At 41.8% G+C, this 24,403-nt stretch overlaps 1 protein-coding gene across 1 annotated transcript in view; it reads right to left on the bottom strand.

Annotated features, from left to right (window-relative positions):
- FGF14 (fibroblast growth factor 14) overlaps positions 1 to 16,647 on the bottom strand; it is a 600,820-nt gene extending 584,173 nt beyond the window's left edge. The window contains exon 1 of the mRNA XM_078070115.1: positions 15,622 to 16,647. Within this exon, the coding sequence (XP_077926241.1) occupies positions 15,622 to 15,829 (208 nt within the window). The 5' untranslated portion in view covers positions 15,830 to 16,647. The remainder of the gene's footprint in view (positions 1 to 15,621) is intronic.
- Positions 16,648 to 24,403: the final 7,756 nt, after the last annotated feature.

Below are 24,403 nucleotides of genomic sequence, written 5' to 3'. Positions count from 1 at the left end.
TTGAATTTACAAATAACAGATATTTTTCTATAGACTAACTGCATCTTTGGAACAACAAGAACAGCAGTCCTAAGAAAATTAGAAAGGGAAGAAAGTGTTGCTTTTCAGAAACAGATTTAAATGACAACTTATCCATGGGATTTCTGCATGTCTTGTAACTGCTTCTATCTCAGACTATTTGCAAGGATATTGCAACCTTGGAATCCAGGGTTAATGCCTCCTTCCAGGTTAGAAGACAGATTTGTTTCCTGACCAGGAAAATAAAGATAATGCCTCCCTGCAGAGCAAAGGTTGGGCAGCTTTGCTAGATACTCCTTAAAAGACAGGGGATTGCCTAACCTTGGAGTTCCTCAGCCGTGACACAAACCCCAAGTGCAAGCATCTACCTGGGTCACTCAGCATTATCCCTGGGGGATTTGGGGACAAGGGGAACCGATGAGAACATGAAGCTCATGCTGCCTGCTGTGCCCTGAGTAATAAAATCCTTTATCTCTGACCCAGGAGTCTCCTGTCTTCAGCCAGCATCTATGTAACTGGGGCAGGCTAACTTGGTAGCCTGAAAACTGGGTCAACTCGCAAACCCTTTGTAGTTTTGGACAACTTCTGCCTGTTAACCAAAAGTAAGTCTGTTCAATTAGGAGTTTCTAGTTTACAAAAAAAAAAAAAAAAAGTAAACAGAAGCTACCACATCACATTCTACATATCTAACATTCAATGACATGGATGAATCTCAAAAACAACATGCTGAGTGAAAGAAGCAAACTCAAAAGTGTGAGGACACCATGATTTAATGATATGAGGTTCTACCACATGCTAAGGTTAAGTGAGAGACATCAGAATGGTGGCTGCTTCTTAGGAGAGTCCCGGATGGAAATGGAATATAACAGAGAAAGAGTTTCTGGGGTGATGGAATGTTCTATGTTTTGACTGGGGTGCTGGTTACAAGGATACAATAGTCAAAAGACATCACATACTACAGTTAAGAACTGTATGTTTTAATGTATATAAATTATGCTCGATAAAAAAGCATTACAAGTTCTAAATATCTAAATACTGAATATATTGCAGTTTCTTTTAGTTTCAGGATATAATGATTCACAGGTTCACACACATTCTTTGAACATCGTCTTTAGCGAGGCAGCTACAACACAGGGATTTAAGAGTAAGCACTCTGGAGTAATGCTGCTCAGGTTTGTGCCTGGATCTTTAATTGTTAGCTAGATACCGTCAGGCAACTTCCTTAACCTCTTCATGCCTGGATTTTATCCTTTTAAAGATAAGTACAGTTGACCATTGAACAGCACTCGGCTTAGGGGCACTGACCCCCTGGCACAGTCAAAAATCCACGTATAACTTTTGACTCCCCAAAAACTTAATTAATAGCCAACTGTTGACTGGAAGCCTTACCAATAATGTAAACAGTTGACTAACACATATTTTGTATGTTATATGTATTATATATTATATTCTTATAATAATATCTCTTTCTTAATTTTTTGTCTTTCCAGGCTACACAGTTTGTCTGCAAGTTTTTTTCCAATTGTCAGAAATCTCAAAAATATTTTCCAATAGATTTATTTAAAAAAGTCCACATATAGGTGGACCCACACAGTTCAAACCCATGTTGTTCAAGGGTCAACTGTATAAAAAAAGTTCCTACCTGTGGTTATGAGAACTAATGAGGTATTATAGGTAAATTGCCTTGTACATAGAAAGCGTTCTTTAAAGATAATTGTAATTATTATTTATTTAGAGATAATGATAACATAAGATTCAAAGTAATTCAGGATATCTCTGTTAAAGTCAAAGAGCAATATGCTTTTTTTTTTAAAAGATTTTATTTATTTGACAGAGAGAGAGAAAGCGAGAGAGGGAACACAAGCAGGGGGAGTGGGAGAGGGAGAAGCAGGCTTCCTGCCGAGCAGGGAGCCCAATGCGGGGCTCGATCCCAGGACCCCAGGATCATGACCTGAGCCCAAGGCAGTCGGTTAACCGACTGAGCCACCCAGGTGCCCCGAGCAATATGCTTTTAAAAATCTAGTAACTTTAATGTACATTCATTAGTGGGAATATGAGGTAGAATATTTATTATAATAATACCACCCAAAAGTCATTTTATTATATAATCTAATAAAGCAACAGATCTATGGCACAATTTTTTACATGCTATTGAAAGCACAGAAAGAAAAAATTAAGTCAAATAAATGCCACTTTTGGTGAATGTCTCAAGTCCAGATAGACATGTCTCATTTACTTTCCGACAACTATATTGTTAGACTTTTTTGTCCTTTTTTCCCTAATGTAATACATGAGAAAGTTGAAGGTCCAATTGAATACTAATCCCGACCTTGCCTAAAGAGTAAACTGAGGACAAAACTTTTGAAAGACAAGCCTCAAGGAAATATGTGAAAGGACAATATCTGGAGTATGATAGCACAAATACAGGGAGAGTGGGACAAAGTGGTGAACTCTCAGTGATGGAAAAGCACTTTGGTAAAGGACAAAGCAAAGAACAGGGATCAAACTTCATGGCTCTGCTGATCAGGCCACACTCTATCTTTAGCATATATGCCACTGGTTAATGTCCCCATAAAAAGGTGTGTGTGCCACAGAATCACCTCAGAACTGTGCTCTTTAAGATTATTCCCAAGATTTCAAAAGGAAATATAATTAGGAAAGAGAAAATAATAAGCAATAATGATACAAAATTTCTATCCTTTTAAAATTCATTTTTTTTCAATTTTTGTTACTGCATCATTAAAATAGTTCTAACATTTACTATGCACTCCATTAAAAGCATTTCCAGGATTTCATATCCATTATTATATGTATGACATATAAGGAATTTTATGTCACTGAATTGGCATATGAGTGGAAACTTTCAATGTAAAAGAGAATGTAATTAAGTCAATGAAAAACGCAAATTCCTAGGAAACAAGTCAAGTCATTGGATAACACAGGAGGAACGAGCCTATTGGGTTACTGTTTTCAATCTCCCCACCAGGAAAATGTTGAAGCAGAGTGGTATTACTGAGTATATAGTTACGGAACTGACTCAGGCCTCCTGGCAAACATCTTTTCTTTGCTTAAGAATTACAATACCTGGGGTACAACAGTAACACAACCAAAGACGAGTTTCAGACTTTGAAATAGCTGGCTATTAAAAACAACAACCACCACCACCTACAACTGTTTTAATCTTTAAGCCTTTTTCTCACATTTCTTCTTTTTTAAAGTACAACAGTAGTGTACCCTGCGCTCCACACAGGAAGTGGAAAGAAAAGAGATTGCAATCCCTCCCAAACTATACTTTATCTAAGAGGCGGCATTACGGAAGAGGTTACCACGCACTTCAGCGATCCACTGTAATTGTGCAGACAACAAAATGTTATAGGGGGAAAAAAGCATTTTAATGACAACTACATTCAGTTCTATCTAAAAAGCAGGTGCGCACACTTACATATGTAAATTAAATAAAGTTCACACTTCCTTTTCTTGCCAGACTTGAATAGTTAATTCGAAAACTTGGCTTTTAATTGCACTCGTGGACTCCTCAAACTGAACAAAGTATTGTGTACAAAAACATTTACTACTGACAAAGAAATATATATAATCATTAAAAAAACTTCTTGACTTTTCTTCCTTGTAAAGCAGTTTTTTCCATCCCTGAGGACTTCCAGGTGTGAAGTGAAGAAAATGAACTCTTTATCCTAGAGCAACCCTCCTAGAACTGCCTATTTAAGTTTTGATCTAAAAAGAGAAACTTGTCCGTTTTCTACTTGCTACTCATCTCTACCACAACCCTTTGATATGAACAGTCTGAAGAGAGCCAAGTTTTTACCCCATGTTTCAAGGAGATGGAGGCGTGTTATTGGCCATTGGCCAGTGGATCAGGATCCACAGGAGTTGTCCAAATTAAAAACCTGGGGTCAAAATATTCTAGACTCCCCCCTCTCCTTCCTTCCCAAATTCGAATTGGCCACTGAGATAGGACTGTACTTCCCCTCCAGCCCCTGTACTTCCCCTCCAGAATAAGGTCCAGGCCTTATTCTGGACCTTACCACTTCTACTTCAGCTGCTGCCTTTGTGGACTTTCTACCTTCAGTCTTGCCCCATTCAAAGCTATTTTAACCCACACTGTCCACCATAGCAATTGTCTCAAGAGTAAATCTGACCTTGCCACAGAACACATGATCTGTTCTTGACTACTGATAAAGTTAATTTGTGTATCAGGACCCACTGAATGGAGGCAGACCCAGCGACCTGGCCCACATCACAAATCCAAACTTCAGTCAGCCTGCACTTAATGGGAAACACCTGTCAAGGAAATTTAACATATACAAATCACAATCCTCCAACTCTGTTTTAGCTAGTTTACCTTATATTAGAAAATAGGACCTGCTATCCTTATAAAGGAATCCCTAACTCCTAGCCAATCATGCTTGTTTCCCTGTTGCCTCTTCTAATGCTTTTTAAAACTCACACTTGCCCAAAATTCCTTGGGAAGGATGCTCCAACTACTTGTGAGCACTGTACTCCCCCAATCAAGGATTGTTTTCCCTTGAAGAAAGGACATCAAACTGATTACTAAATCGTCTTAGTTTTTGCAAATTGCCAGTATTGCAATGAGATGGGACCTGAAGACAGCTGCTAAAGATTCTGGGGACGGCTTCTAGAAGCAGGTGAAGGTACCCAGAAAGCTATTTTATTTGTTGCCTCTCCGACTACTCTGGTAAGCTTCTCTCTGATCAAGTTCTGCTTGTTTTGCATTCTGAGCTCCTCAAGTTTGTTCACCTTATTCCTTCCAGGTGAAAAGCTGGGGTGTGAGAGCCTTCAGGTTTTCACAGTGAGACTTTAGTGAACCACAACATTTAGGTTTGTGGCCAAACTCATGTACAAGGTAAGCACCTTTGTGGGGAGTCCTTACAAGTCTCAGGAACTGTGCAAGCAGCCAGCAACAGTAAGTCTGGTTGAATTATGATGGGTTATTTCAAGAGAAAATAATGGTTACCCCTCAATCTAAAGAAAGCAAGATGGCAGCCACTGGGGGGACAGGATTCATAAAGCTTCAAGGTAAGTCCACAGCACAAACTGCTAGGAAACTTGGGGAAAGGAAGTAAGACAAGAAATTCAGACTTTTCTGACCAATGACACATCAAAATCTAAGTAGGTGCAAGTTGGACTATTAAAAGCCATTAGGGTATCCACCATTATAAAGACATTTTCTTGTGAAAGGAATAACAGATCTATTCCTAATGGGGATCTCAGAAGCCAAAACCACAGAATTGGTGGGCATGGGTCAAACACCTAAAAGCTCTTGGAGTGTTCAACACCTAACTGGAAGACTCCCGTGCTAGGGTGAGTTGATCACAGAATGGGTTAGATCGACACTAAGCCACGTGCTAACCTCAAGAAAACTTCTGTGTAACAAGGCACACTGTAAAACACCACAAAATCCCCAACCCAATGGTACATCCCTCTTAGGTATTAATTCGGCTCTCAGAGACCCAAAGCTTCACTAAAGAAATGGGATCCTCAAGTTCCAAAGAATTAAGTGTGCCATCTTCCAGCACAAATGTTTATGACTAAGGACTGTGGTCCCTGAAGTTGTAGGTATCTACAAAAATGGCCAAATCTGACTAAGACAACCTAGATTTAAAATGGCCTTTATGGGGAATATTCTTTTTTTTTTTAAGATTTCATTTATTTATTTGACAGATAGATACATAGCGAGAGAGGGAACACAAGGAGGGGAAGTGGGAGAGGGAGAAGCAGGCTTCCCGCGGAGCAGGGAGCCCGACGCGGGGCTCGATCCCAGGACCCTGGGATCATGACCTGAGCCGAAGGCAGACGCTTAACGACTGAGCCACCCAGGCGCCCCTATGGGGAATATTCTAATTAGACAAGATCATTCATTTAAAAAGTGAACTTGAAAGTAAGTGTTCCCAGATCAAACAAACAGAATAGTATGCCTATTTTAACTGGCATGCAGAAGCCTTTGAAAGGCTTCAAAAATAGCTTCATGGAAAGATTTATTGCAAAAGACTAAAAAAAAATCAAGGACACAAGAGGTACCTAAAACAAAAGACTGTAAGAATTAAATGACTTCTACTACTCCCTTCTACCCTCCTTGACCTCAGTACTCACTAATCCTCTATCTGTACTGCCTTTCCACTCTAAATACACTACATGACCATAAACAAAAGTCTGCCTATATCCAGATTATAATGGCCTATATCCAGAGGCCCTGTATCTACCACCACTTGGGCCCCTTTCAGGGTTGATGGGACTCCAAGGGATTCTCCAGTAAACTGCTACCAGTATTCCCTTAAACAGCCAAAGGGAAATTAAAATAAAATCAATAAAAAAAACTTTGCCAAATTCTGGTAGATACCTCAGCGTCACTCTCTACTTCAAACCCCACTCACTCTGGAGCCTTGGAGAAGGGATCAGGGGAAAACTGACAGAAGCCAGGGAAGGGGGAAGATTCTTACCAGAATCAGCTGTCCTGGATCTCTGTCTGTAGTGCCTGGTCAAGAGAGGAAGGTAAAATTTCATGTTATCCCTTCCTTTTCAAGATGCATTGGATATTGATCCTTTATCTCCCAAGGACAGCTATTGCCTTCTTATTTATCTCCTTTTGTGTCCTGAGAACTTGGCCTGGCAACCACCAGGTTGGGGGCTCTCAAAATATAGCCAGACAGAAGTGGAGGTTGCACTCCATTTGTGGCCAGTGTCCTACAGACTGTTGCAAGCTCTAAGGGAACTGTGTGAGTCTTGATTTTGGTTATCTTTGGGAGTGGCTCTCGATCTTGGGAGAGCAGTATCTTTTGCAACTTCTTTGGGAATGCCTCTCCCATCCAAAAGATTGTTCAATAACTGCCAGGAATATTTACTGTTTGTCCCAGCTAAAACCTGACAAGATATTCAAAAGGACTTTTTTATGGTTAGAAGTTTGCTGATATTGGAGGCTGATATTCAGAACCTCATGAAAACTTTTTTTTAGGCCTATCTGCTAAGCTAAATGAAACTATGTACCCAAATGGAAAGAAAAATATTCCAAAGACAAATAGCTCTATATCTAGAAGACAGGAATCTTTTGATTTCCATCTTAGCTGAAGATCTTCTCCCTGACCTAAAGAAGCAAATAGAAGATAATGTAGTTGGATGGTCAACCCTTTGAAGTCACACAGTTGCAACCCAATTCTTCGAGGAATTAAAAAGAACTGTCCTTGTCTTATAAATTCAGTCTTTACAAGAACAGAAATGCAGCTCTAAAAGCAATTCAAAACCCATCTATCATTTTCATCAATCCCCAAACCTCCCCTGCTGATCTATAAAAACTTGTAGCTATTGTAAAATTTTGGATTTAGGAAACAAATCCTCATTGGAGGAGCTTGCATTCTTTCCTTGTGCCTTTGAGGTGTAAATGTTCTACCCAGTCTTCTCTAGGAACTGAAGGAAATCTGTTTGAAAACCAAACTTCAGGAGGTAATTCTCATCAGAAGGAAGAAAATAAAGAAAAGTGGGGGAAGCTATTTGGAAACTAGGCCAATGAAAAATCTTTAAAAAGTGTAAAGCCATCTGAACAGGTCACCTTAACTTATTCCATCAATTTGGATCCAGCTGTTCTTTTATAAGCTAGTGAGTTTTGCATTACTGTATCCTCAAAATAGCCTTTTTCAATTTCTAAATTTACAGTGAAGTTTTCTCTAAGATTCAAAATGCCTGTGATTCTGCCCAGTAGCCCAAAGAGGACAGAAGCCCGTTGAGAGAGGTTCCTCCCCCCAACATGTTTAGAGGCTGTAGGAAAGGGCATCTGGAGAACGTAATGGTTAGGACGGAATGCAGGCTGTTTCAGCACCGACCACACAACTCTATAAAACGCCCGAAGAGCTCTTGGTAGTGTCACCAGTAAATTACAAAGTTTCTTCTTCCCAGGCTCAGAGCTGCTGTGTCTACAATTCACAACCAGCTCCTGGACCAGTCTCTTCCTCCACCGCGAAGGAGCGGCCACACTTCCAAGAGGGGCAGGTCAGTCATGATCCCTACAGTGGCCCTCCATCTCTCATAGTCTCTGATTTTAGAATACGATTTAGATACACTCAGCCTAGTCCAGGACGGGTACAGGAAAACGGGGAGAGCTCGCGTAGAGCCCGGACTGGGTGGAGGCTTACAGAAGCCTGGAACACGGGGGCTGAAGCTGACCTGAGGTTATCCTAACATGGCGGCCGAGGAAACTGAGGCCGAGAGAACGCAGGAGCCCGCCCCGGCTCTTCCGGGAGCCAGTGGGGAAGCCGAGAGCCCCGCTCGGCTCATCTTCTGCCGGTGCTGTGCTGGGGTGCGATGCCCGCCAGTCAGCTCTCTCCTCCGGCCAAGGCCCTGTGCGTCCGGGCCCAGCGGCGCGTAGAGGGGCAGCGGGGGGAGGCGGCCACCTGTGGGCCAGGACCAGACTCTGCGCAGCCCTCCGGCCGGTGCTCACAGCGCCCCTGCGTGGACGCCGGCCGAGTGGCCCGCAAACGCGCCACCTCAGGACCCGGGCCCTGCCCGCGCTCCAGGGCGGCCCAGCACGGGCTTCGCGTCGCCCTGGTTTCCATAGCAACGGATGCACAAGCCGCCGGTCCCCAGAGACGCCCCAGGGTCAGAGGTCATCTCTGTGACAACGGAAGCTTCCCGCGCTACGGCGGCTCGGACGGGCCGTTTCCGCCGCATTGCGATGCGGAGCCCCCCGCGCTCCTGGGCGAGGAGCGCGTGGTGGCGGGTCCCGGAGGCTCGGGCCGCGCGTCACACCAGGAGGAACACGGTGCTTGGTCTGCGTGACCCCTGTCTTCGGACTCAGTTAGGCAGACTCCGAAGCCGACTTCGGCCAGGACGCCCCGAGGGGCCCGGTTCCTGGGAGCAGATCCGAGTCGCGGAGTGGCCGGCTCGCGGTTTGCAGAAAACGGTGGCACGCGGCTCTGGAGAGCAGGGACGCTGACTCTGCCGTGCATTCTGCCAGACCTTGTCCCTGACACGCTCCGCGCCTCCCAGCCCGAGGCCACGGCGCCCCGGCGCCCTCCTCCTTTGACGGCGGCTCCAGAAAGGAGAAGCCAAATAGATCAGTGTGGTGGTGGGATGTGCAAGGAGCTACCGAGTTTGAAGATGGCTGCTTTGAAAACTGAAAAGAATAAAATATTAAGGGCGGGGGGGGCACCTCCTCTCACAGCAACTGAACTAGAGGCTGGTTAGGTGCTGTCCCCTCAAGAGCAAAACTATGCCACAAAGGAGATTCCCAGTGACCATCTTCAGATAGAGGAGTTCAGTAAAGAGGAACAATTTACTCGACTGTTTTTGTGAAACGTCTTCCCTTTTAAGGAGAAGCGAATTTAAGATTAGCAAAGGAAAGGAAGGGGACTCTTGCAGGGGGAACCTAATGGTGCCCTCACATTCGCTCTTCAAAGGCTGAGAGGACCAGAAGGGGAGCCTGCGATTGGCTCTTGAGCTTATATTTTTGAGTGAGGCCTCAAGTTTTGAGATTTTTAGAAAGAGGGTATTATAAAATGTGGGCCTAGGGAATGTCAGCTAACCGAGTTTCAGGATGCGTTATCATGGCAGGGTGAAGAGCTAGGAGTCCACTAACAACTTTTTCCTTCTCTCTGTTTTATCGTTAAGAAACCAAATTCTTGGTCGGCACTGTTGGAAAGGAGTAAGCATTAAGTGAACTTAAGCTACTGTAATTTACGATACCTGCAGTTACATACCCAGAGTTAACTTTCACAAAGAATCCTATTTTCACTATTAATTCACTTAATAAAAATGTACTGAAAACCTGCTACGTATCATAACTAAAGTTTTTGTCAGGGAACAATGATAAAGGCAATAGTGCCCAACAATTGTTGGGTGACTTTCTTAGATAGTTTAGTAGATTAGATAAACAAAAGCTTCAGTTTCCCCGTGAAACATGTCAACATTACGCCTCCCTTTTGCCTTCGCAAGACCCTAAGAATTCCTTCTTTCAACTTCCCTTTTGTCATCCTACCTGACATCTGACCAAAGCAGAAAGTTAGTTTGAAGCAACTAGAGAAATACACAGGAAAAACACCAGGACACTACTTGGCCCTTAAAAAGCAGAGTAGCAAAAACATTAGTGCATCTCTAGAGGCCTATGGAGGAATCGAGAAGGCTCCCTCAGAAAATTCCCTGCCCTTCAGTGCTCAGGTTCAGCTCTTACAACTAAATCTGGTATGTGATGAACAAATGGAAACCTTAAAGAACAGAGACTATGGCACTGAGCCGGTAAAAGTGTCGGTACTATTTCCCTGACCCACAGTCTCTCCTGGAGGTGATCCTAAGGTGAAGCTCAAAGGTTTTATTAAGAATATACACACCACAATGCAATGTCTGGTTTAAAACTTAATAGAGGAGGGAAAAAAATCTTAATAGAGAAGCTTTAAATGTACTGTTAAATTCCAACTGTCTCGCCTTAAGGCATAAGAAACTATTTTGAATAAATGCTTCCATTTTGAGACATCTACATGGTATTTATAGGAGGATTATGAGTCAATTGAGTGAGTTATGATGCCAAAATGTACAAAGGAGTGAAAACTTTGATTGTTGTCCTTGTTGCCATATGTATAAAAACACCACAAAAAGTCCCCAATGTCTGTGTTGCTAAAACATGGAAGACTGGGTTTGAACATTTTTAAAGAAATGGTTTCATGTGGGAAATGTTAAATATAGTATAAAATTACCTTTAGCGCCTTCTGAAAGCAATTTTTGAAAATTTGAACAAATATCTCAGTTTTAGATGCTGTCTAAGATGAGAACAGGCTGGATATGGGTACAGCCAAAGTCATCCTCATTAAAACCAAGTTTAGATTATCATGCATTGGATTTCACACTTGTTAACTTGGATATTATTTCAAAAAAGAAAAATCCACTCTCCCAACAAGTCAATACTTGGAAACCTATCTAAAATGCTGTCCTTTGGTTCATGAAGTGCCACTGTTCTGTAAACTCATTTTGCTACTTCAGTAACTAAAGCCTGTTGGATGGAGTCCAAGGCCAGCTCTGATTACATGGAATCCCACTCTAAAGGCAAGCATGTCAGTAGGAGAAGAACCTCACACCTGTTAGGTGTTCTAGCCATGTAGTCTGAACTTGCTGTCTCCACTGGATACATGCTCAGTGTTTAGAAATGCAGAGGTTGTGGCCCATACGTGGCTCACCCAGCTCTACAGGAACCCAGGATGAGTTGGCAGACTGAGAAGGGGAAGGAGTAAAAAATGCTTACTTCCTTTTTTTCTTCTGTCTCTCCCTATTTTCCCACTTCTAAAATGCCATGACAGCCCTACATGTAAAGCAAGTAGTTTTAAAAGGATAACATATATTTAAATGAGTAACAGAGGCGTACCAGATGTTTTGGGCACCTAAAACAGCTTCAGTGAAAGGCAAAAGCAAAGCTGAAAGACACCAAAACAAGTAGGAAATAGATAGTGACGATGAGTTCTACCAAGCCCTGCTTGTTTCATCTCCAAGTTATATGGCGGAGAGAAAGACTGAGTTCAGAAAAGGAGACCCTCTGGGCCACGAGTTTTGGGATTTTCTAAATGTGCTCTGTTGAACTCGGTCTAGATGAGTTTTGGGATTTTCTAAATGTGCTCTGTTGAACTCGGTCTAGGACTTCTGCTTCGTACCCTCCCTTCCACTCTCACTGCTCAATAAAATTATCTTTGATTACAACTTATCTTAAATTCTGTGCTTTCCAAAACCCTATCGAGCCAAGAAAGTTTGGGGGTCTCGTGAGTGTGGTTCAATGGGTGTATATATTCGAGGCTCTGTGGCTTCCTTTGCTTGCTGTAGATGATGTGTCTGAAGAGATATCCATGACATGACCTTAGTGTTTCCCTTTATCGTGGAATTTTTTTTTTTCCAACCACATTTCTTAGCAACTGTCACTCAAAGTCTAGTGACCTAGATTAGTACCAAACTGGCCTGTGATACACATTGGTCAGTCCAAACTAACATTGCTGGTTTAAAGAAACATATCAAGCCCTCCTCCAGGCTAAATAAGTGCCTTGGACTTAGTATTCCCTATCTAATGATTTGCCAAAAATACAATCACCTTGCATGACTCATAAATGAAAGCTGAAGCAGGTAACATTTATTCTAAACATACAGCTACTGCTCTACTAGGAAAATAGGGGATAGTAGGACATTTAAGCATGCATGTGTTCTCTGCTAATAGTTGTATTGTGAGATACTGGACAGTTTCTATGAAGATGGTAGATTTACTTTATATGTAGGATTTCCAAGCTATTGCAATTTATTTTAAAAAGCATACATTGTGTAAGTATGTTCTTCATGTTCTTTTCCAATTAAATTTTACATAAAAACAACTACAAAAAAAGGTTAAATTAATACCTCTTATTTAAATGCTATTAACTTTTGGGTAGATAAATAACTTTGTCCTTAAGTTCATGACTCTATTATCTACTTATTTTCACACCAACATAACTATATAGCAGTGCCCTAAAAGTCCTCCCAGGAGCCTTGACCAAACTACCCATACTTGTTGACAATTTAAAAATTAAGAATAATCAGTAATTTATTCTATAACTTGCAAAGATTGAGAAGAATTATTAATCTAAGAAGGCTTCACACCAAATTCATGATCCTACTACTGGTACTTGGAGGTATTCTGCCAAGCTTCTTAGTTTGAAACCAGTTAATTGTCCTCATTTTAGATTTAAGATAACATAATAGGTAGTAGTCAATCTGTTCTTTCTGGTTTTAACAGTTAAGAAGATTTTAGTCTTTGTTTTATTTTAATTACCCAATTAACTTCTTGGTTATACTGCTATCTTGGGATCAAAAACCTGCAAATGATTTTAGGCTTCATGCTAATAGCAGAAGGAGAATGGAACCTACCAAGTACAATCCAGAAAAGGAATGGCTAAGCATGGATTTGATTTGAGTTCAAAAAGCAAAACTTTTAGAAGATGAGATAGTGTGACACATTAATGTCACATATTTTAAATAATTTACAAATACTCCCATTTCCAGGTTGGAACTCTAACTTCTGGCAATCTAAGACTACACTATCCCATTAGAATAGTTGGTGATGTTGTCAGACACGCTTTGAATTAACCCATCAATTCACACTCAAGTACTTTAACATTCATAAGCTGCAAAATAAATTACTCTAAAAATAATTTGTCATTTGACACCTTCCAAAATGCCTTGAAAGGAAAAAAAATCTACTTTATTCTAGAGAGATGCAAGTGGGTGGGGTGGGGGAGGTGTAATAAAAATATCTTGCACCGTGTGTGTAGGGGGGGAATTAGTGTTTCCAGTAAAACTGCTTACAAAAAAAATTATAAAAGAATTTTTTTCCCATTCTCCAGTACTATAGAGGGACTGACTTTAAGGTCCCTAAACAAATGGCCGAGTCTTAAAAAAAAAAAAAAAAAAATGCTTTTACAGTATTCCTCTCTCCGAAGGGAGCTAAATCCACAGGACACGAGAAGGCTTCAAAACCCACTATTTTTACTGCCTGAAGGCGCAAGCCCTCCCTCCCAAGAGCAGCACTTGGCTTGTCCCACTTGGGTAACTCTTGCAAAAAGGCTCTTCACATTAACTTGAGAGACAGTAGTGTTGCAGCTCTAGGTATCACCAAAACATCAGCAGGTGTTGGGCTCCATGCGGGGTTGGGGTACACCTCACAGTTGAATTAGAAATGGGGTGGTAAGGTGACAATACCGCTTTCTCCTTGGGCAATGCTCAGGATGGTGGTTATCAGTTCAGAGTTGCTAAACGCTGAGGAGTTGAGAGAGAGAAGGGTAAAAGGACAGGGAATGGAGGAGGACGGTGAGAAGGGAGGGAGAGGGAGAGGAGGGAACAGAGGGCGACGGTGAGAAAGGGGTAGAGCTACAGCACAGGGATGAGAATTCCAGGGCAGAGGCACGGAGCCCGCTGCAGCGCGGCGCCCGCGGGCAGCCAGAGACTTCTTTCTCCCAGAGCCTCCCCAGCTCCCTAAAAGGCCCAGCTGGGGCAACTGCCCAGGCGTCTTCCGCCCGCACGCGAGCATCTGCCCTTTCGGACGGTCTAACAACTCGCAGTTTCCCTACTCCTGCAGCAGTGGGGGCCTCACAGGGTGCTCAGCCTCCATCCCCACCACCTCCATCCCCGCCCACCCACCACTCCTCCTCCTCCTCCTCCTCCTCTCCTCCTCCTCCTCCTCCTCCTCCTCCTCCTCCTCCTCCTCCCGCTCTCGCTCCGGGCACCCGCAGACGGCAGCCGCCTCGGAGAGAGCCGCCCCAGCTACGCTGCATTTGCAAGATTCGGAGGCAGGGAGGCAGCAGCCACTTGCTGCCCGGCCGCTGGGGCTGGGGATGCCAGCGCAGCCCCCGGCGGAGCTCCGGGTGTCAGGGCGGCCGCGGGGAGCCATGATCTACTACACCGCAGTGCCGGCGTCAGGAGCCTCCAGCGCCGGTCGGCCACTGCGGGACGCCCGCGGCCCCGCCCCCGCCCCCCAACGCAGCCCCAGACACAAACACCCGGCCCCCGGGCCCTCCCCAGCCTGAACTGAACCCGGGGACGCCACACACCCCCGCTGCCGGCGCGCGCGGCTCCCAGACTGGCTGCGCCCAGCCTCCTCGTCGGCGCGCCGCCGCCGCCACGCAGCCCTCCGGCCTGGCCTCCCCCAGTTGCTCGCCCACAGCTTCGCGGCCGTCCCCCAAACGCCTCAGATTGGGATACCGGGAAGTGAACCTCCGGGACTCGACTCCCCGAATCACCTGCATTTGCATTTCTTATATAATGCACTGCAAGTTTCCCGGTTGGAGCCTTTGAAATAGGGGCGCATGATTACCGAAGCCTGAAGCTGGAACCCACTGCCCGGCTCATCCCACCCGCGGGACTCGGGCGCAGGGTTTTGACACTGCTTTTTCCAAGGGGGGGGGGTTAAATTGCATATATTGGAGGGGGCTGGGCTTGCCTTCTCCGTCTGGGGTTCCCCCAGGCATAAGCCCAGCTCAAGTATTCCCAGTGGCAGGAGGTGTCGGAGGCAGACAGGGGAATGAGTTAATACTCGTGCACCGAGAGCTAGACGGGGGAGGGAGGCGGGGGCTGACGGAGGAGCGGGGCCGCGAGGAAGAGGGCCTCTTTTACTTTGGTAAGGGTGATGGGGTGGCGAATATTGTGCAAGCTAATCAGAAAGTCTAGAGCAGGTCCTCGGCACCGAGCTACGTCCCTGAACCTGCTGCAGAAGTAGAGAGAGCTCGCGGTTCTTTCTCTTCGCAACTACGGAACCTTCAGCTGCCTCGGGCAAAACCTTAAGCCACAGCCCTTCAATATTCCACCGAACATAGGCAACCAAATACATAAAAAAAAAAAAAGTTTCCTCCTCCCTCCTAGTGATGGATTGTGTCACAGCCAAGAGATGCTGATAATCGTTTTCGGGCTCAGAGACGCCGATCCAGCTGTTACTTGTTTATCCATCAACACCTCTATATGCAACACTGTCCTGGTTCCTTTTCTGTTTCCCCTGCCTTCCTGCATAGCAGAACTGCAGATCTAGCTCAATGAGCAACAGACAGGTTATTATGAGGAAAAACATAACACGATGCATGTTTTGCTTACCAGTTGGGTTCTTGTTTTTCTTAAGACTCTTGCCACAAAGACACTGCAGCATATGCGTTCCTTTGCTGAAAATGTTCCAAAGAAACCACATTGATTTGGGCGAAAAGCAATCCAGCAGCTTAGACACCCTGAGAAAGAAGAGATCCTTGTGGTTGCATAATAATAATTTGAAATCAGTTCTCCTGAAGAGGGGCACCGGTTTTACCATAGGAAAAACGATAATATTCCGGATCTTCTCCCAGTTTTTTCCCCTCACGTGGTATATTTCTTTGAGACTTCTCAGTGATTGTTTTTTTTCGGCCAGGGTGAATGATTTATCCCCCTCGATCACCACTGGATTATTACCAAAGGGTTGGAAAAAAAATCCTTTTTCAGCATGAAGCCAAACAAAAAAGCAAAGAAATCCCAACAGAGACCAGAACTAATCAGAGAGAACAGTAATGCACAAAAGATCCCCAAAGAGAAAACCATAGCCTTTTACTTGATCGCTATGAGGATGGGTGGGTCTGCAGAAGGCAAAGCAGGATTCATCTCACTGAGAGAAGACTGCCATTGTGTAGCCCCTAGGAGAGAAGGAAAAAAAAGAAAAAAGAAAAGGGAAAGAAAGAAAGAAAGAAGAAAAAAAAAGAAAAAGAAAAAAAAAAAAAACACCAGCACACACACACACACCAATACCACCTCCGAGATCGAGTCTGACAGCCGAAGACAGAGCCTCCCTTCTCCCAGTGTCGGGTTTTTTTGTTTTTTTTTTTTTTTAATAATCAATCGCCAGTGCTCAGTGGGATCGGATTGAACCGCAGTTCTCAATCACCACGAAGAAAAGATGCAAATCCAGGTGCCCCCTCCCCTGGTCAGGCTGGTAGTAGGTAGAGAGCGCCACAGATCCCCTTCCTCCTTCCCGTCACTCTCCCAGTTTCCAACAACGGTGAGCATGAGGAAAATCTCCCCTCCGGATTCCTCGCCCAGCCTCGGATGTGAGTTACAGGCATTAGAGGGAGGAGGAGGAGGAGTTGAAGTTTGCATTGAAAAGACTGGCTTTCCATGACGTAGCCACGTGCTTTCAGACCCGTCACCAGTGAGATGCTTCAACCCGCCCGGGGAGGGCAGTGTCACTGCAGTCTTTCCTCTACTTTCTCCCTGGAAGTCCCCCATCGCCGGCACCCCAGCCCTAGCCCCAGCCCCGGACCCTCTCCCCGCTCTGCCCAGAATGAGCCCGCGGGCTGCTTGCTCCTGGAGCCATCTAACAGAGCCTTGTGTTAAAAGTGAATTTTGAAAAGGAAAATTAACAATGATAATGAGTAAATCTTAGAAAATAGGTGAGAGGGAAGGGGTTTGAAGAGAAACAGTAGTTTATGACCACCCCTCACAGCCAAAATGAGCTCCACCTTACTTACATTTGCAAAAACAGCATAGAAAGCCTCTAAAACATTAAGGAAAACTCAAGTCCCTTTGGTTCTTATTATTTGAATTCTACTTAAAGTGCTGTTTGAAAACTATAGACTAGGCATATAACAAATATGTACTTAAGAAACAGCCTGTTAAAAAAACAACCACTAAAATCTAGGTGGCAAACTATATTTTGGTTGAGAGGGTCATATGAGAAAAGTTAACGCCTTTTCTAGACAGACAATCCATTATCTTCCAAAATAATTTTTTTAACAGAAAGCTTTCTGTTTAGATTACACCTTATTCATTGCTTGTTTCCGCAACATTAATTGAACTAACATTAAATTCCCCTTCGTTGCCTCCTCATCTACACTAACATAAAACCGTGTCACCTGCCACCACCACCTGACCTATCAAAACGGACAAATTTTCTATTTCACCAGGATATAACCCAGCTTCCTACTTCCTCAGAAAATCAAAAGATTTAAGGCAGGACTAAAGATTTTGTCTTATTTGGGGAAAAAATACAATGTATAAAATATACAAACTAGTACACAGAATAATATCACGATCTCCAGAATACTCATGACTCAAATTAATGAATATTAGCATTTCAACATATTTGTGACCTGAGCATTTCAGAAAAGTAAAATAGACCTCTCTCACTCTTGTTAAGTAAATGAATTAAAGTTATGCCAATTTATTTCCATTTTATGGAAAACTGACATAAAATTTTTAACTAATTTAAAAATATGTTCTTAGGGGATGCCTGGGTGGCTCAGTCAGTTAAGCAGCTGCCTCCGGCTCAGGTCATGATCCCAGGGTCCTGAGATTGAGCCCCACATCGGGCTCTGTACTCAGTGGGGAGTCTGCCTCTCCCTCTCCCCCTGCTCCTTCTCTCTCTCAAATAAATAAATAAATAAAATATTTTTAAAAATAAAAATATGTTTTTAGAAGCTCCATTTTAATTCCAAAAAATTAAAATCTCAAAATGCCTCTACTGCATGGGATATCAAACTATTTTAAAAACAAAGAGCTGTTGATTTGTTGTTGAGGATTGAGTAAAGAAATTGACTTTAAAAACATTAACCCCTTGACTAGCAGTTATCAAAAAATAAAAACTGTAGTAACTTTCCCACTGCTAGAGTTTTCTAATATCTGAGATGAGATGTCAAAATTTGCATCCAATATCCAGAACCCTTTTGGGAAACATTAGTCAATTTCAGGTAAGATAGAAAAAGAATCTAAAACAAATAAATTCTTTAATAAACTGGAAAGTTAAATAGTGATGCCCTCAATGTGCCAAAAAGTCATGTCATAAAGCTCAAGGAAATTACCAAGATTAATGGCAGTGTAAATAAAGTTTGGGAAGTAAAGAAAGAGGGAATACTAAGAGTCTATAAAATTAATGCCAAATGACTTAGGAGATGCAGTCTGGAAAAAAATGAACAGAATTCCTTTTTGGAAGAGGAAAAAAGGGATAGCATTGCCAAATAATTAGGAAAGCATTTTTTATATTAATCATCAGGGACGAATACCGTATGCTGCTTCTATAACATTCTGGTGTCCTGTCGTGGGTTCCAGAATATCCCAATATGGACAGATGCCAGAGAAACAGTTGAATCAAAAATATTCTCCCATCAAGTTCTTCTGAATTCACATAGCTCTAAGGTTCTATAAAAGCTTGTTGAGTTCCCTGAGGTATTTCACAAGTAGAGTAAAATCTGGGGAGATGTTCTGTAATTATTGAAACTTTTTACATGCTAAGCTTGTGTAAAAAGAACACTTCTCATACTGGTTTTTCTTGCATTTCCAAATTGGACTCTCTTCTTTACATTGTGACCATGAATTTGATCCCTCCTCAAATAAAGATTTACTGCCAGAAAGCTATGGTTTGTTTTGCTATATATTGGTGGAAATTATTACATCTTTGTCCTATCACCTAAGGAACAACACAAAAGGTCATTAACTGTGACTACTATTTATTGAGAATCTATTATGCCAGGCACTGTGTTAGTTGCTTCTCATCTTTTATGCTATTTAAAGGAAAGATAAATCTTTTAGTATAATGTATGAGATTTCTATAGTTCTTTTCTATATTTATTGATACATTATTTACTTACGTTACATAGGCTATTGTTAACATTATTAAACAAACAAACAAAAAAAACAAATATTTTTGTCTGGAAAAGATGCCCTAACCCTGGTTCCAAAGGACTTGCAATTTCTGATGACCTCTCAGTCACTCAATTCAATTATTCAACCATTATTTATTGAGCATTGGCCCCCCTGTGAAAGTAACTACAGGACTCCATGTTGCATGCTAACCTATAAAATTAAACCAGCTCTCCAGTTACACAATGAAGAAGACCAAGAGTAGTCCAAGAATCAACACAGGTTTCTGGGGGCCTCCGTTTAGGGATGATCTGAAGATACTTTCATTGACCTAAGTTCAGACCATTATTTAAGTTGCGTTTTGGAAGACATCAAAATTATTACTTATGCTTTGCCATGTTACAAATCACTATTAGATGACAAAAATTAAAAGTATTAGAAAAAAATGAAAGCTTTAGAACACATGTAAGTAAAGCTAAAATGAGGAAAGCCTCATCATAACTGTAAGAATTAACAGTAAAATTTGTAGCATATATAGGTAGGAAAGCCTGTTTTCACTAGGCTGAAGTAAAATAAACCCATTACTCACAATCAAGGTCATCTAAAAATTAAAAATACCTACAGCACATCATAGTTAACTAACCTAAAGATAAGTATAATGACTAGAATTTCAGAACACAATAAAATATACATTTTATTTTAATATAGAACATATGAACTTTCATGAGATTAGGAATCAAAAGTCGTTGTAACTATCTTAGCATGCTTTTTCTAATTATTCCCAGGAGTTATTTTTCTATATCATTCTTTTAATAATAAAATCCCACTCCCCACCACGTTTTGGAAGGACACATGGGTACCCAGGTAGTGAAGAGAATGCCCAACCTCCGTCACAGTGAAGTTGTGGTCATGTGACTGGGTTCTGACCAATGAGATGTGAGCAGAAGAAGACTTCCTGGTCACCTTCTTCGAAGGAAGTTGCTTGTCTTCACTTCTCCCTTTTGTCTTTTCTATGAGCCGAAAGCAATGGTATGAGCAGCTTTGACAGCACAGACAGGTACACAGCCCAGGAATGAAGTACCGAGATAGAAGAAACTCGGTCAGAGCAGCCAACCTGTCCCTGACTGCCCACTTACCTCTGCACTTGAGGTGACAGAGGAAGAAACTTTTATTTTGTTTGAGCCACTGTATTCTGTATGAATTTATCACAGCAGCTTATTCTCTCTACTATCTTAGGGACTGGTCTGCAATTAATAACACACTTATATTTGGGTTACTTATGTTAAAAGGATAAAGAACACAAGGACATCACTTATAACCTATGGCTTTATTCACAGCCTGTGACTCCCCTTTCCATTCACTAAAGCAGCTACTGATCTCTTAGCTGCCTTTTATAAACTCTCCTGCTTATCCTCACCTCCGGTGCAAACATCCCATTGTCAGATCTTACTTCCTTTGTCTCCCTCTCTGCCCTGCTCCCTGCCCATCAGATGTAACCTATGACAGTTTGGAGCTTATGACCGTAACAGTAAAGCTTTGATCACTGAAAGGAGAAGAAAGACAGAGGGCATAGTGATTGGAAGAAAGAGGAGGTCAGAAAGAGAAAAAGAAGACCAGTGTGTACACGAGGACCTCCGTGTCTATATTTACCTTGTAAGCCTTTTCCAAAAAGATGGTGCCTTTTGTTGTTTGCACACTTATTCCTTCTCTACTGTTGCTGTTAACGATTATCATCACTTTTTAAGGGATAATTCTAAATTCCGCATCACTGTACCACTCATTAGTACCATTTTCCCCCTCTCCCCATGTGCCCACATTGACTCATGGTGTCAAAACCTCTGCTCCTCTCTCCTAGAGGGAACAGTCTGGAAGGGCAACTCCAGTCCTTCTCTCTGTCCCCTCCCAATTTCTTAATGATGAAGGAATGACTTAAGTGGCCCATCCCCTTCTTCTCTCTCTTTCTTTAGATTTGTCTGCCTGCAAAAAGTTTTCAGACTCCTGTCCTTCAGCTCTTCTCTGTGGGAAACACTGGGTCAGCCTCAGAGCCCACAGCCTGTCTTCTAGAAGTAGGTCTGGAGACTGGTCTCTCTCTGTACTCCTCAGGGGGCTTGGAGAAAACATTGTCAGTGCCCCACATAGATCGATTTCCTTCGGCCATATCAGTGTGTTCTAGTTGATTTCCAGCTTCCAGTATCTCCATCTCTGTACCTGAGGGATTTTTTTTTTCCAACCATGGAAGGCCCCTCTGTCCTGGTACTCATAGTAAAAGCCTGGGAATTAACACTCCCTGGGAGAATTTCTCCATGATGAAACACCCAGCTCCCTTACCTCTTGGGAGGGATAATGATGAGGCATGTGTTTTGCATCCTTTCCCAGAGGGATGAAAATGGGATGTGGGATTAAGACAGTCTCCCACTGGGATTGTGGGCTTAGCAACATACTATTGGCCCTCTCCCCTTCCCCGTATCCATTCCTCACTCATCTGTTCTATTCTCTCCCAAATAAACTACTTATACCACATCCTCTGTAAAAACTCAAACCAATACAGGGTTAAAGAGAGAAAGCAGGGGTTCTGGGCAAATGTGCTCACTCTCTAGAAGCAAACTCTTCCTTGAGTGGTCATCGAAGTTTCCAGATGGAGAGGTAATATTTGGTGAGACCAGTTATTGCCCAAAGGTTAAGTTTCATTCTCCCAAACAACCTCATCAGTAATAAAACTAATATTTATTTCTATCTTTCTAACTTGTGTGGCCACATTCCTTAAGTGAATCTGAACTCAAAAGTGGAGAAAACCTGCAGGATTAATTACTACCTCATAAGACCCCCAAATGCTAGAAAATAATATAAGAGAAAAATCCCCATCTTTGTTCCTATTATGTTCAGAGAGTATAATCCGAAAACAGTGAGGAACCTGCCAAGAGACACAGGCAAATGCAGGTGAATTCCCCTGAGTTCTCAGAAATATGAGCTTCGCTTGGCAAAATGCCACAAAGCTTCATTCTCACCTAAAGGAACTTTATCTCAGCCCACATGGATTAGATATGCCTGGCAGTAAAGCCCCAATTTTCTATACAGCCTCAGTGAGAATCCAGGGACCTTTGTATCCTCTGAGGCAGGTGGGAATTGACATTAAACAAGCAGGACACTGTAATTGGAGGGGTTCTGCAGATGGTCTATCATATCAACGTCTTTATACCCTTACAACAACCATGCTTCCTACTTAAAAACATTAAATCTTCTTTCAATATGAATTAAATATCTTTACTAAAACCAAATCAAAGCAATGGCAACTTCTTTATGGACTACTTCAACCACACTTCACTTTCTCCCCATTAACCCCAAAATTTTTTATGCTTATTCTAGGGAAGTATGCCCCAGTTGGAAACCATTGTCATTTATGATTTGAAGTGTTCTCAAGGAAAACTACATTTTCTGTAAATAGGATCCTGTTCCTTATCTCTAGAACTCTTGAATAAGACAACTTTGGATATATCATTTTTAATTTACAGGAAAATTTGTCCACTCAACTTTCTCAATTTGGGAAGAGATTTATATATTCAAAAATTCAGAATGTTATTTATCATGGACAATAGTTCACTTTCTAAAATTTGTATAACTGGAGAACATGAATTAACATTATCGAATACATGCCTAAAGAGCAGAGGTACATCCATCTGCAAGATGAACTGTCTATGGTCAGCTCAGCAGCCGTCAATGCCCCAATCCAAGCTTGCTTGGAGAAGCCAGGAACTCACTTCTGAAAATACCTTTTCTATGTGGCTCCAGGTTAGCTCTTTCCAATGAGAGACCCTCAAAATGAGATTCGGAAGCAGAAAAGAAAAGGCCAATTCTCTGAAGGCAATTGCCGGGCAGTGCAAGATTCACAGTGGTTTCTTGGTGGCTCCTTGAGAACCATAGCTATCCTAAGAATCATGGCAGCATCCCCGTCAACTCTTGAGAGTGTCCACTTTCAGTGCATCGGGCTGAAATAATGGATAATAGTTGACCTGAGTTTCATTCCTAGCTTTTCCAACAGTCCTAAATCTCCAATTCCCATATTAAAACACTTTGAAATCAGAATACATCAAAAGTCTTCAGTTTTCCTGATTTATTCCGGATGGAGACACTGTATTTTCTCTGCCTATGTTCCAAACCATTACAGGTAATGGGTACCTGTTGATAAAGAATTTTCATTGAGTTCATAATAGTTTATATGATATCTAAATATCTGGTATGACAATGAGAACTTTGATCCAGGATGCTTTATTACACATCATTAAAAATATAAATTATGTGAACAGAGATATCATTTCTTCCTATAAGTATTAACTGAGTGCCCTACCAAACATGGGCTTCCATAGGCCACTTTGAACTGAATGAAAATGACTTCGTTGGGCTTATTTCTTATATTTCCTCCAAAAAAAAGGTCCACAGAATCAAATTCAATTCTTCTAGAAGAAAATGCATGGGATTATTTTACCTGTAAACCAAATTTTCCTGTCATTAAGTTAAAATGTGTCTTTTGTAAAGCAATTTATCAAAATCAATGTAAAAATTGCAATTCAAAAAAATGTGTCATATATACTAACACTTAGATTACAAAGTAAATAAAGAAAAATGCCAACTCAGAGGATTTACACTGCAGAAAATAAATAGCACAAGTTTTTTGGACCATAAATTTCTAGAGGTCAAAAATTGAAGCTACTTAACTTGCTTAATAGAGCACCTTAATAATCTCAATGTGTACATGTTTGATTATTTGTATCCTGAACATGTGACTTCCACAAAAATGTAGATTCTAAGGATTACGCTATGAGAAAAATGTCCCATTTCTTTGTTCACATCAACAGACATTTTCATGAACATTTATAATACTGTAGATTTAAGTACACATAATTGAATTGCTGTCCATGCAGGTGTGAAAAATGTTTAAAATACTGTGTTTGAACATTAATTTGGTTTAATGTAGTTTTGGCTTCTGGACAATAATGCACTTATACTTTATTACTTGTCTGAATGACATAAATAATATAATATATACACATATGCATAATGGCTCAAGATAATTGTCTCTTAGCATTTACTTTGTTTTTTTAAGATAAACATGGCAATAAACAATACACAAGTAATTAATCAAGCATATCCAGGCCAATATTTTAGGTTTTATTTAAGGAATTTATACCTTGGATAAAACTGAAATAAAAATATACAAAAATCATATTTTAACCTCACTATCAACCACTTTCCTTCAATCAATAGATATTGCTCTAGCTCTGATACA

This window comes from Halichoerus grypus, chromosome 4 (genome assembly GCF_964656455.1).
Source record: "Halichoerus grypus chromosome 4, mHalGry1.hap1.1, whole genome shotgun sequence".
NCBI classification, from domain to species: domain Eukaryota; kingdom Metazoa; phylum Chordata; class Mammalia; order Carnivora; family Phocidae; genus Halichoerus; species Halichoerus grypus.
Note: the sequence above shows the minus strand (reverse complement) of the source record. Positions and strands in the feature narration are given on the sequence as shown.